The sequence below is a fragment of the Morone saxatilis genome, unplaced genomic scaffold, assembly GCF_004916995.1.
Source record: "Morone saxatilis isolate NCDOM2014 unplaced genomic scaffold, NCSU_SB_2.0 Contig20, whole genome shotgun sequence".
Taxonomy (NCBI): Eukaryota; Metazoa; Chordata; class Actinopteri; family Moronidae; genus Morone; species Morone saxatilis.
In genome coordinates, this window is record NW_023339763.1 from 11,305,903 (window position 1) to 11,318,467 (window position 12,565).

At 42.2% G+C, this 12,565-nt stretch overlaps 1 protein-coding gene across 2 annotated transcripts in view; it reads left to right on the plus strand.

The window, feature by feature from the left end:
* Positions 1–12,565, plus strand: part of ssh2b (slingshot protein phosphatase 2b) — a 17,061-nt gene that overhangs the window by 382 nt on the left and 4,114 nt on the right. Inside the window, exons 2-11 of one of the 2 annotated variants that reach the window (XM_035666975.1) lie at positions 3,681–3,724; positions 10,277–10,389; positions 10,503–10,567; positions 10,646–10,767; positions 10,852–10,917; positions 11,030–11,095; positions 11,262–11,456; positions 11,659–11,752; positions 11,935–12,063; positions 12,428–12,474. In XM_035666975.1, the coding sequence (XP_035522868.1) occupies positions 3,681–3,724; positions 10,277–10,389; positions 10,503–10,567; positions 10,646–10,767; positions 10,852–10,917; positions 11,030–11,095; positions 11,262–11,456; positions 11,659–11,752; positions 11,935–12,063; positions 12,428–12,474 (941 nt within the window). Of the gene's footprint in view, positions 1–3,680; positions 3,725–7,781; positions 8,204–10,276; positions 10,390–10,502; positions 10,568–10,645; positions 10,768–10,851; positions 10,918–11,029; positions 11,096–11,261; positions 11,457–11,658; positions 11,753–11,934; positions 12,064–12,427; positions 12,475–12,565 lie in introns of those variants that run through there. The other variant, XM_035666974.1, reaches the window with a different exon arrangement.

Below are 12,565 nucleotides of genomic sequence, written 5' to 3' on the forward strand. Positions count from 1 at the left end.
TTTTTTTTTTTTTTTTTGTCGGCTGCTGTCATAAAGTGCCTTGCCTTTGTACTCCTGCGCATGCGTGAAGTATAGCCGCTCATCATTTGCAGTTTACAATGTCGGTGTTGTTACTCGCAGCTAAGTTTAACCTGCTCCGATCACGTTTTGTTACAGCTGCTTTGTACGAGGCAACGTAAAGCTTACGAGCAGACTTCAGTTCCCTCTTGTGTTTTTATTGTGCTCCTCTGTTGACATGGTTCCTGTAGGCACATTTCCGCCAGTTCAAAGGTTCAACCTGGTAGTAAACTAATAGCTGCTACTGACCAAGAACTAGAGAAACTCCAGTCTTTCATTAAGGCTCGTGTGCTTCCCCTGTTCGTCTGTGTGTGGGCAGCAAATTATACTAATGGTTTCTTATTTGCAAGACGTACAGTTTAGCTGCCTACCAAGACCTGTGTCGTGCACTTCCGCTCGTAATAGGCGCCTTGTGACACGCATGAATGCGGGTATTTACTCGTGCACCATTGTTGTGTGCTGTCTTGGTATGTAAATAAGGTTGTGGACGTGTGTCTTTGTCTCTGTCTGTCTACCTCCTCAGACTACCGCCTGTCTGCACGTTTCTCTTCCTGTCTGTTACCGTCTCTCTCTGTGTGTGTGTGTGTGTGTGTGTGTGTGTGTAAGAGTGTGCCCATGCAAAGCAGAGGAGCAGGTGTATGTTTTTCTATTCCCCTCTGTTGATCTTGTGACTACACAAGCAGAGAACCCCGCCAGACAAGCGAGGGTAGACCGAGGGAAGTGGCGAGCACACAGTCTGTTTCCCATTCAAATGTCGTCCTCTGTCTGTTTCGCACAACTTCATACACTCCCTGTCACCTCTGCTGTGTGTGTTGTTCACAGCCTGCCTTTAGAAGTGCTTTTTATTTTTCAGAGAGGAGAGAGATAGATATGCTTTACTTCCCTTTTCTGGTTGTTTAGGCGGTGTTACTGTATGTAACTTCTGTATGGGTTTAGTGAATCACCAGTAGAATTTAATAAGGATTAAATTCAATGTCGTGTATAATTTTAAATTGTGACATCGATATTTAAGTCCTAAATGTGCCCACAATGGCCTAAAACACCCAAGGGAGTTTTAGGCCTTCGTGGCATAAGTGAATATTAACTTTAGGGCAAAATCTTTGATGGAATACATTTATATTGCTTTACAGTATATATTTGCATTTTGTCCAACCCGTACAGCAAAATCAAACAGTGGTTTGTCTAAATACTACAGCCCAATAAGGAAGGAAACTAATTAAACAGCCCCCCTTTCATTTGTTTCCTTGCTAGCTGGACCCATAACGTTAAAGTTTGTGTGAAAATGTGATATGTTCTGCCCCCTACTGTGTCCCACATCACAAACTGCAGTCAAGTTATTTTTTAACAATGTAAGTCACAAACTGTCTCTGGGTATTTTGGCCTTCAAAGGGACCCTGTCTGTAAGTACGCATAATGATAACTGTCCACACACATTTTAGGTGATTTGTTCTGTATGTCAAACTGACTCAAAATATATAATATAATACAATATAATAATATCAATCATGGAATCAGGGTGCCAAGACTTCAGTTTTACAAAGCAAAGTGTTTTTATAATTGTTTTAAAACAAATGAATCTTGGGTTAAGTGTATCGTTGCGTCCCCTAGCAATCAGTATAAAGGAGTTAGTGTCTGACCGTTTGAGTGATGGTTTATGTTAGGGGTGTGATAGTGAGCCGGGGAGTCTTTCATCACGACGGGAGCAGGAGCTGTAAAAGTAGAGGAAGAAGATATGCATGCATCTGTGTCATTTAGCAAGGTGAGGCAGGCGAGGGTGGTGAAGGATACCGAGTGTCTTCTTGTGGAAATATGCTTTCAAGTTGCAACCCACATACACATACAGTGATAACGCATTGCACAGACACATGTCTGGTTTCCTGTGTCTTACTGTCATGTGACGTGTGTGTGTGTGTGTGCGCGCACGAAGCCTTATGTAAAACCACCACTCTCATGAGATGTCCGCTAACCGCTTTTTGTTTTTCTCCACCATCTTGACTTCAGCCTGTTCCCCCTCACCGGTGTGTGTTTGCTTCATAATAAGGGTGTTTGTAGGGGAAACACACATTCTGTACAGCACAAACTTGGACACATTTGCCCATCTACTAGTTTGGACTTGACTCTAGACGCTGTAACTTGTGCCCTCCCGGTGCAGCACAGACTTGACCAGCTTGCACATTCAGGCTACACATTTCCATAAGCTTTGGAAAAATCCTTTCACATTTTCATACATGCAAAATCTCTGTGTCTCTCTGTTTCCACTCTAAACAAAGGTTGGGTGATATGTCGATACAGGTCACCATGTACAACAGCTGAAACTTTACATACATAATCAGGTGCTTTGTTTTCATTTGAAACTTGCTCAGTCACAATTGTAACCATGTTGCGCCATAAAACATAAAATATTCAAATCTGCCAAGTGCACTATTTCCTAGCATTAAGTGTTTTGGAGGCTGTTGTTTTAGATATGGGTATGCAGCAACACAAAGTAAGGCGTTGGATGTTTTGATTTACTAAGAGTAAAACCTTTATGGACACATTACTTCCAGCATCACACACTTTACATCAGGTGTTCAACAATCCACAAGATCTGGTTTAAAAATCTCTTGTGCTGTTGAAGGCCACAATGGAGACCCGCTGTGAGTATGTACGCACCAATTAATGTCACAATTCTTTTAAATGAAATACACACATACACATTGCACACAGTTTGCGTCGGCTGCATCCAACTGTTGATTCACAGGTTAAGAAACTGATATGGTTTTATCACCCAATGCAAACACACGGAGGCAGCCCTGCACCTGCAACCTCATCTTTTCTTTTGTTGCCAATCATAAACCTGTAATCCCCTTATTCTTTTTTATGAAGCTGTTAATGGTTTTGTAATGTTGTTAAGGCCAGTTAAGCCTACATACAGTGTAAACAAGATAAGTACCGGACACTGCAAGATAAGTGCCATGTGCTAATCTGCTGCTACTAATCCTTAGCCCTCTCGTTTAGCAAAGCTTCATATTCCACAACGTGCTCATTTGATGTGATTTGGATTTTTCTCTTATTCGCTCTTCCTCATCTCCCCGCTTGTTTTTGTGTGTGTGAATATGTTATTCTCTGACCAGCCACACCTTAAAAACAGACTGAGGTCATTGTCCTGGAGAGTGTGCAAATTGAGTTGAAGCTGCACTCTGCTCTCCCTCCTGCTCACTGGATACTGTGTTGGATGCTACTTGCACTGTTTGTACGTGTGTGTGTGTGTGTGTGCGTGTGTGTGTGTGTGTGCGCGCAACAAACTACTCTTTTTGTTTTACTCAACATAGAACAGTGGGATTTGATTCATTTACATTCATTTACTCATTCTTTTACTACTTGTCTGGTTCAAGAAAGCTTATTTAATGTTGCTACATTTAAAATGTTTGATTATGATCTCTGATTTGATATAAAATAAATTATAATATAAATATAAGCGTGCATTCCTAGTTTGCATTCACAATTAGGTGATCTAAATGAATTCTAAATAAAAAATAAAGACATTGTAAAAAGAAATCATGATTGTAATGTTATCTCCAAGATCAAACGTTCTACCGTATTTGCACATCATTAAATGTAATGTTCTCATTTCATCTCTTTAGGAGTCCGGTAGTGGGGAGGATGACCGTCGCTCTCAGCCGAGGAGGTAAGATATTGACAGTTGTTGTATCTCCTGCTGTGTTTTGGACAACGCGTCATTAGCTTTGCCCTCTATGACCACATGCTAAAAAAATAACTTCCTTCTGTTACCTCACTAATGTGCAGTGTGATTTTGGCGTCATAAACCAGTGTGGATTACAGTGACGTTGGACAGGTTTATTTAGGTTATACCTAAAGAAGCACTTGACGTTTAACCATTAAATGTGTCTTATCCTGCTGCTGCTCTATTGTGTGCAACACAACTGTGCTGTTCCTTGTCGCCTCAGGCGTTGAACTGGAGTTGGGAATCTGGTTTATCCTGTTTCACTCAACCACATTTACAGCTGGTTTTAGACCACCACGGATTAGCAGTGTCCTTCCACTGCCTGCTGTTTATTTGTTGTAGATACCAGTGAACACTCTAACTTCCCCCTTTGTTTTATTTGGCCCTTTAATAATAAATTAAATCCTCTCATGTTTGAGATAATTAACTGCAGTTCACTGGCTGTACATTAGAGGGCAGTGAGCTCCCTGAGAGACAGGTCTGGGTATGTGGGTCAGGGGAACTGCACTGCTGATCCAGGGGCAGATTGGTAGCCCCTCCCAAAGTCAGAGCGCCTCTGTGTCTGTCTGGTTATTGGAGCTCTGTGCCATCCAACTGAGAGGGCTTTCTGTATTTGTGCAGCTGGGAGTGAAATCTATATTCACATACTGAGGCTCTGTGTGTGCGTGTGTGTGTGTGTACATACAATCATAGGTGTCAGATCACATGTTATTTTGATTTACAGTGTTTTGGAAACTAATATTATTTTCAGTGTCTTGTTTTGAAGTCCCAAGATCATTACCTTTGACCTTTATACTTACACATTTGGCTAAGTGTGACATGTTCAGTGGAAATCAGGGGTCCTCTGACATTATTTGACTGTACAGTGTTCCACCCAACTATGGAATATGTAACACCATGAACTTGTTACTTGTACGGACATGCCATTGCCTTTTTTTCAAAGGAGCACATATGAATATCAAGTTCCGAGTGAGGAGCTGGGCCTTGTCTTGCCTACGGATTAGTCTCAAACGTCTTTGAATTGCTTTTACCAAGTAAGCAGCTGTGTATATTATACTGCATTATACTGGGCTGCAGAGGATGACAATGCTGCCATCTGCATTGTAGATTGTTGTTAGATGCTAAGATTGGATCATGTACCTTGAACTTACTGTCTATGTGCTGCTAATCAATCTTATTGTTCTGGTTTGATTTAGCAACAATACACAGTCAGGAATTTCAGCTTTATTCTTCCCAATCATAAACCAAATTGGTTGAACAGGTTTTGTAGGGCAATTATCTTCTCATAATATCACACGAGAAGAGCACTCGTATCTTGTCCAATAAAATAGCCACAGGTGTGTTGGCAAAGATGCAGAAGCGGTTAAATAAAAGTGAACCCGTGGGCTGAATTAATGTTCCCACACTGCTGACGTCTGTGCCATAGAAGTCAGCAGCTGCAGCAGAGCTCATCTCTGACACAGGTAGTGACATTCATCCAGACTGGAATAAGCCCTTAGTGATGCAGTGGGCCTACTGCAGCGCTGCTGATTAAAGTCAGTGACATCAGCAGAACAGTGACATCAGCTAAAGCAGCAACGTCACCGAAGGAGCCGAAGAGGAGAAACCAGAGAGGGAGAACGAGAATTTATTATGACACGAGTATTTCTGAGATTTTAATTCTTTAGTCCGATTAAATAAGTCCTTTTCACTCTCTGTGTCGCAATCCAGTGTGTGTGGTCTGTCTGGCTTATTGATTAAACTGTAAATAATCAGATTTACTTCCTGTCAGTGCATAATATATATAAGACTCAGCTGCTCCTGGGATAGCTGTTAATCTGTTGCGGTTGTGTGTGTTTGGATTGAAGATGTTTTTGTGTGTGTTCTTCAAATCCATAGCAAATACTGAATAGCCTTGGCTGTACTGCGTTATATATGGGATGTTGTGATCACTAAGGTGACTGTCTGTGTCTTTGTATACGTGGAGACATAAGAGCAACAGAGGAGTGTCCGGTGTCTGTCTGCATGTAACAACCACATGCTGGCCCTCGCTGCTTGTCATTGAATGGTGTGAATTTCAGCAGTCAAATGAGAGAACAGTAAGCTGGAACTCCAACACCACAAACGTGGGTTGTTAAGAGTCCATGGGCCACTAGGAGTACCTGACCCATGGCAGACTGACTGTTCCTCGCTAGACCTACAATGACATGTCAGTGTCAGATATTCCCAGTTGAAGAAAGAGCATGGGGAGATGGGAGTGATTTTAGGGGTCAATGTGAGAAGAAAGTCAGTCAGAGAAGGAGAAAGCAACCTGACGACAAGAAAGGATAATGTGTTGTTTGTGTAACTGTCGGATGAGGTAGCTGTTATCAGTCAGCGATGAAGGTGTTTTGAGGAGTATTTAAGCCTCATCAGTGCAACTTTTGGCTGCTTTAAACATTCATTGTGTTAAAGCTAACACTGAACTTATGCTGTACCGCTGTCTCTCTGTCTGTTAATGACTTACTTTGATATGTTAAACCACCCGTGACTCAGTGGACTAATAAATAAACAATTTTCTGCTTGTAAAGATCACTGAGAGGAGGTCAAAGCCTGTAACATCATGGAGTAAATTGATCCGCTTCATCTTGCTACTGAATCTCACCACGTGGCTGCTTGATGAAGGAGGGAGAGCCTATTACTTTACAAAAAAACACACACAGCGTGCACACGTGTACAGTGTTCCAAAGAAAAACACCACTGCAGTTGTTGTTTATCCTCTGCTATGAATTGGCAGTCAGATTGTGGCCATGTATTTACGTTCAGTTTGCAATCTATCCCATAAATTGAAACCACGAGGGATAAACAAGCAGCGTAACCATGTCTAAGGTCAAGTTTCCCCTCAGTTCACTCGTGATGTCTCCTTTTTGATTTCTCAATCCTTTTTCCGTTGTTGTTGTTGTGTTGTTGTCGTGCTGTTGCTGGAAACACGGTTTCAAGTGTCGCTGTCTGTGGTGAGAATTTTCCCTGAAGGCCACAGACGTATAGCATCAGCGTTCAGACAACACCAATGTGTGGCCCTCCCTCAGTATTTTATAACTATATCATTTAATTTGTATCTGGCTGTTGGACTGGAACGCTGTGGCCCGTTGAATAACGGTGTAAAAGCAAATTGAATAACGTGAATAAGTTGTACAACAATTGCACAACTTGTTAAATATAGTATTTGAGTTCAAGTGGTCAAGGTGTGATGGAAAAGGGGGAACCGAAAGAGCATGTCAAAAGCTGTGACAGGAATGGGTCTGATATGATCGACCACAGCTCCCTTAAGCCAAAAAAAGCCGAAGTTCTTCTCGTCTTAACTTAAAGCCACAAAAAAAGCCTCTATGATGTCACTGCTATTTATTTTTATTCGCTGGCATCTTGAGTATGAACATGTTCACAACGCATGGTAAAAAACCATCAGTAAATGGAAATATATACACTTATGTTTAAGCTGCATCCATGTAGTGACATATGATCGCCATGTCCCCAGTTCTGCCTCACAGTTTCCTGTTTCCTTCCTCTTTAGTGAAAACTGTTAACATCAACTCAAAAAATACCAGAAAGAGCTCCATCCGTGCCTATTTTTTCTGTGCGACCAAATCCTAAACTCAGTCCAGTGCCATAATACTGTGTTATACTGCTACTACTACAGGAAGGTAAATGTGGGTTTGGTCTGGTCTTTGACTTGCCATTTAAAAACATATCCGCACACACACAGCAGGTGGAATAACAGGGACATCCTTATGAGCAGCCACTCACAGTTTCGAGTGCCAGTCAAAATCCTTTTTAGTCATTTATTCTTGATTTTGTTTTTCAAAATAATGTTCTTTTCTTACACAAGAGCTGTCGCCATTAAAGTCATGCTGCTGTCAGCGGTTGTCAGTCACCCCCTCCCCTCTTTATGGCACCAATCACCCCTCATACAGCCTACGACAGAGCGCTGTCTGCACCGATTGGACCATGTGTGTCTCCTCCCCTCCAGCGGCAGGGTTTACCGCAGCCTGCTGCAGACAGATCAAACAGTTCCCCTGAGCAGATGTTTTGAGGCACCTACCCCGCCACAGCATGTGCTCAACATGTCAATATCTTTACCGTTTCTCAATATATCATCGCCGCGCTTCTTGAAGGATAAGTCCCTAAAACCCGCGATGTGCGTTAAAAGCAAAGCGTCCAAGTGAGATCTTTTTCCCAGAGCTGCTGTGTTTTCACAACTGCCCTCCACACCACAACTGAGACTTATCGGTGCCCGCAGTCCGCTTGTTCGCGCCCTGCCGCCGCCACCAGAGGAGCGATGCCTCCCGGTGTTGTGACCGCGCCACGGAGCTCATCAGCCGGCTGCTTCTGCGCCTGCTGCGGGGCGAAGATGAGACCGTATTTCACCGAGAACTCCGTGATCTCTCGGGGGGAAATTTATCAGCTGTAAGTTTACCCAATGCACTGTGCTCAGAGACCAGGGTGTGTGTGATGGTGTGGTGTGTGTGTGTGTGCACTAACATCTTGAGGCTATTGTGTTCTCACGCACCATCATTTGTGAGTTGCTTTCTGTGGGCTGCTGATTCAGTTTGTATAATATCAGTAAGTGTTTTTAATGACTTGAAGCTTACTTGTCTTGACACAGTACATACTCTCATGTGGCCAGCTTTCCAATATGTGGTAGCAGGGATCTGTCATGATAAAGGCATGTGGTTTTTCCCATGATGACTTAATGGGAAGGATATGACAGCGCAGCAGCAGAGTCAGGGGCTGCAGGAAGACGTTTCCTTCCCTTTGCTCCTTGCGAAATGTCTCCCAGATGCCATACTCCTCTGCTCACATGCACCCTCCACCCACCTTTTTTATTTTAGATGTGCCAGGAAGGCACACAGTGTACCTGAGACAGATTGTTCATGAATCAGAGGATGTGATTAATCTCTCTTAAGAGAACAAACGCTGGGAATGACACTGACCGATTTGACATTCAGGGTGCAAAACTGGGGATCTTCTAGGGTGGCACACCTTGGTGGCCTTCCTTAGTGTGTCAATCTTTGTTATTAATTAATTAATTTGATAAATTATATGTGTCTTAGTTGCTGCTGATCCTTCTGTCAGCCTGGGGAGGGCGTAGATGCTAGAGTTTCACTTGGAGACAATTATCCTTGCAGACATTCATGCAATGGTCCAGTTTTATATGAATATCTCTAAAATTGTTGACACTTCTAACTTCAGCACTAAGGAAAGCAGTGTGATTTGGAAGATGTGGGTTGGGACCGTGTTTAGTCAAAATTGTACATCAGCCGCTGTTCTGAAGCCGTTCTGAAGCTGTGGGTTGCCTAAGTGTCACTTGTAATTACTGCTGTCCACCCTCCGTTGCCTCTGTCTCTCTCCTCCTTCATCCTCACAGCAGACGGTGACAGAATGGGACTTTAGACCTGATTTAAAAATACGTCACAGAAGCGTCAAAATCAAAGGAATGCATTGGGCATTTTAAGTCCATTACATAACTCTATTGTTCAGAGAGCAGTAGCGCCAAGTAGCTTAGCTGGAAGTGTTAATTTCATGCCAGGTAGTTGTTCAGTTATGAGCCATAAAGGACTAAAGACTCAGCCAAAGCCAGTTAAGTTGTAATTGCCTGTAGAGTACAAAGATAAAAACAGCAGGTAGGTCTGCTGGTTTGAGATAGGGCAAGGTATATGTGAAAAAGAGAATTGGTTGGTGAAGTTCGTGTTTGTTTTTCCTCTGTAACTCAGTATGTCTTTGTCTGTCGTGCTTTCTGTCATTTTATGAACATGTCCAGTTCAGTAAAGCCAGCATGTTATTGGAACCAGATGCTGTGTGTTGCAAACTGCACAGTCAATCAAGTGTCTTGAGCTCATAAAGGCACATAAATCTTTCCATTATTGTTTTGTATATTGTGTTTGTACAGGACGTCATGTGTATTTTCTAAGTAAACATAAGATTAAATCGCCATAATTGAAACACATTCAACTTTTAGATGACAAAATCCCTCATGCTCAGCTTATCAACAGATGTTTTCATTCTGAACAACAAAAACCTCTGCTTCATACAATTGGGGGAAAGAAAGACGTCATTCCCACAACACCAGGAACAGAGTTAGCATTACAATAAGAGGACAACACATACAATTAGTTTAGTCTATAAATTGCCATAAAATAGTAAAATATATTTCTATTTATGCCCAACTGATGGTCCCAAACCCCAAAAAATCGATCACATAAGATACAACAGTTTTACTTGAAAAATTACTGAAATGATTAATTGATTGTCAAAAGACTTGCACGAAACATACATCTGCACAAAAACACATCAGAGAGCTGAGGACTGAGGAAAATGCCATTTAGTTCATTAACTTCTGTAAAAATAGGTTTGACTGTTGGGTAAAACTTAATTTAAAGATCTGAAGCTGTAAAGGCTTTTCAGGATGTATTTTATTACTATTTATTGTTGGTTATCAATCATTACATTTTTTCCTCTCTTTTCTTTCTGTCTGTCCAGCATCAGTGAAAGTTTCCTGACAGTTAAAGGAGCTGCTCTCTTCTTACCTCGAGGAAATGGCTCCTCCCCTTCTTCTGCCTCTCGCTTCTCACAGCTGCGCAGCAAACATGCAGGTGAGATAAAAGGTCTTCCCAAAGAGCCAGTGACTGTGTGACTGTATGAGCAGGGCTTTTAGTAAATAAGGCTCTTGAAACTGATCAGTGTTTTATTACTCTCATCTTAACAGGAGACATCCAGCAGCATCTGCAAACCATGTTCACGCTCCTCAGACCAGAGGACAACATCAAACTGGTGGGTGCGCACACACACACACACAATTAAATCTTAAAGTTGTCAGTCAACTGTGAAGACATCAATTGTGTTTTTCAGGCGGTTCGATTGGAGAGCGCCCACTCTCAGATCACCCGCTACATGGTGGTGGTCTCAACCAATGGTCGTCAGGACACGGAGGAGAGCGTAGTGCTGGGAATGGATTTCAGTCCCGTAGATAGGTGAGACAGTAACTTACACATAAACCTGTTTTGAAACAGTTCATAAAGGTGTAACACACAGATTATTCCTTTCTCCTCTCCCAGCTCATGTTCTGTAGGGCTGGTTTTGCCCTTATGGAGCGACACGTTGATACATCTGGACGGAGATGGGTAAGAGACATACTTACACAGACTACAAAGCTAAACACACACTAAACACCAGGCTGCTAAGATGGCTGACTGTGTCCTTTTTTTAATTTCACCTCTCTCTTTTTGCTCTCAGGGGTTTCAGTGTGTCAACTGATAGCAGAATACATGTTTTCAAGCCTGTTTCCGTGCAGGCCATGTGGTGAGTCACACTTTATTAATCACACGACTTGGCAGAAATGGATATCTGCCCTTTTATTGGTTGCAAGTGTTGGTATCCGTTTATTTGAAAGTCTCTATTTCGGTCATGATCTCAAACTCTCTCTCCCCCTCTTCATCTCCTGTCTCTCAATGTCTCTCGCTCGCAGGTCGGCCCTCCAGTCACTCCATAAAGCATGCGAGGTGGCTCGTTGTCACAACTATTTCCCAGGCAGCTTGTTCCTCACGTGGGTCAGCTACTATCAAAGTAGGGTCTCCTCCGACCAGGTACGCATCAATGAGTGGAATGCAATGCAGGACGTGCAGTCACACCGTGCGGATTCGCCTGTGCTTTTCTCTGACATGTAAGTATCCAGATCCTATGGACTATAGTTTTCACCTATTTAAATCACTACCATTCCACATTTACTAAACACTGTATCATAAAGTGGTTCAGTCAGATATCTCCTTCCTGACATACTGTATGTTGGCAGTAACACTTCATATATAGAAATGGACTTGGTTTTAGTTTATAAAACATATTTCAATGTCATGGTGTTTCTGCAGACCTACGGAAAGAGAGCTGACAGAGCGTCAGATCAAAACCAGTTTGAAGGAGATCATGATGCAGAAAGACCTTGAGAATGTCACCTGCAAAGAGGTGAGTCATTGCCTTAGATACTGTATCTTAAGATGCTCCAAAACAGATGCATTTATCACTGAAATTTATAAAACATTCAGTCTTTGAATGCAGTTTTTGCACTTCTAATGCCTGCATTTTAGGTTTGGATTTGCTGTTTTATGATTTTTTTTGTCTCTTCTCTGGCTTGATATGTTTTGTAGATCCGAACAGAGTTGGAAATGCACATGACATGCAACCTGCGAGAGTTCAAAGAGTTCATCGACAATGAGATGATTGTCATTCTGGGCCAGATGGACAGTCCTACAGAGATCTTTGATCATGTCTTCTTGGTAGGTAGTCTCAAAACACCTCTGGAGTACCAGTGCACCGAACGTGGGTCTCATTACACCGACATCCACAAGATGAAGAAGTGCCACATCATAAATGAATTAATTAAAACTATAGGAAGTGTCTCAGTTCTTTTAAGTAAAATGTATGACCGTTAGTTGTGCACCAGATTTAATCCATGTCTGGGGAACCTGGCAAAATATGAGGTAGTCTTGTGTAATACCTCCTAATTTTAAGGTACTTTGTTCTTGTTGGTTTTGGAGTGGACATTGGATGTCAGGCATGCCTTGCCACTGGATTTAAGCATTATGAAAAGCTCAGCTTAAGGCTCTGAACTAGTCTGAGGATTGCTTTTGTTTCCTACAGGGATCTGAGTGGAATGCATCTAATTTGGAGGAGTTGCAGAATAGCGGGTAAGGAGGGGAACAAACAACAGAGCTCACTACACAGTGCAAACTGTGTTGAAGTCAATAAAATGAAGTTTTACATCATAAGAGCATAACA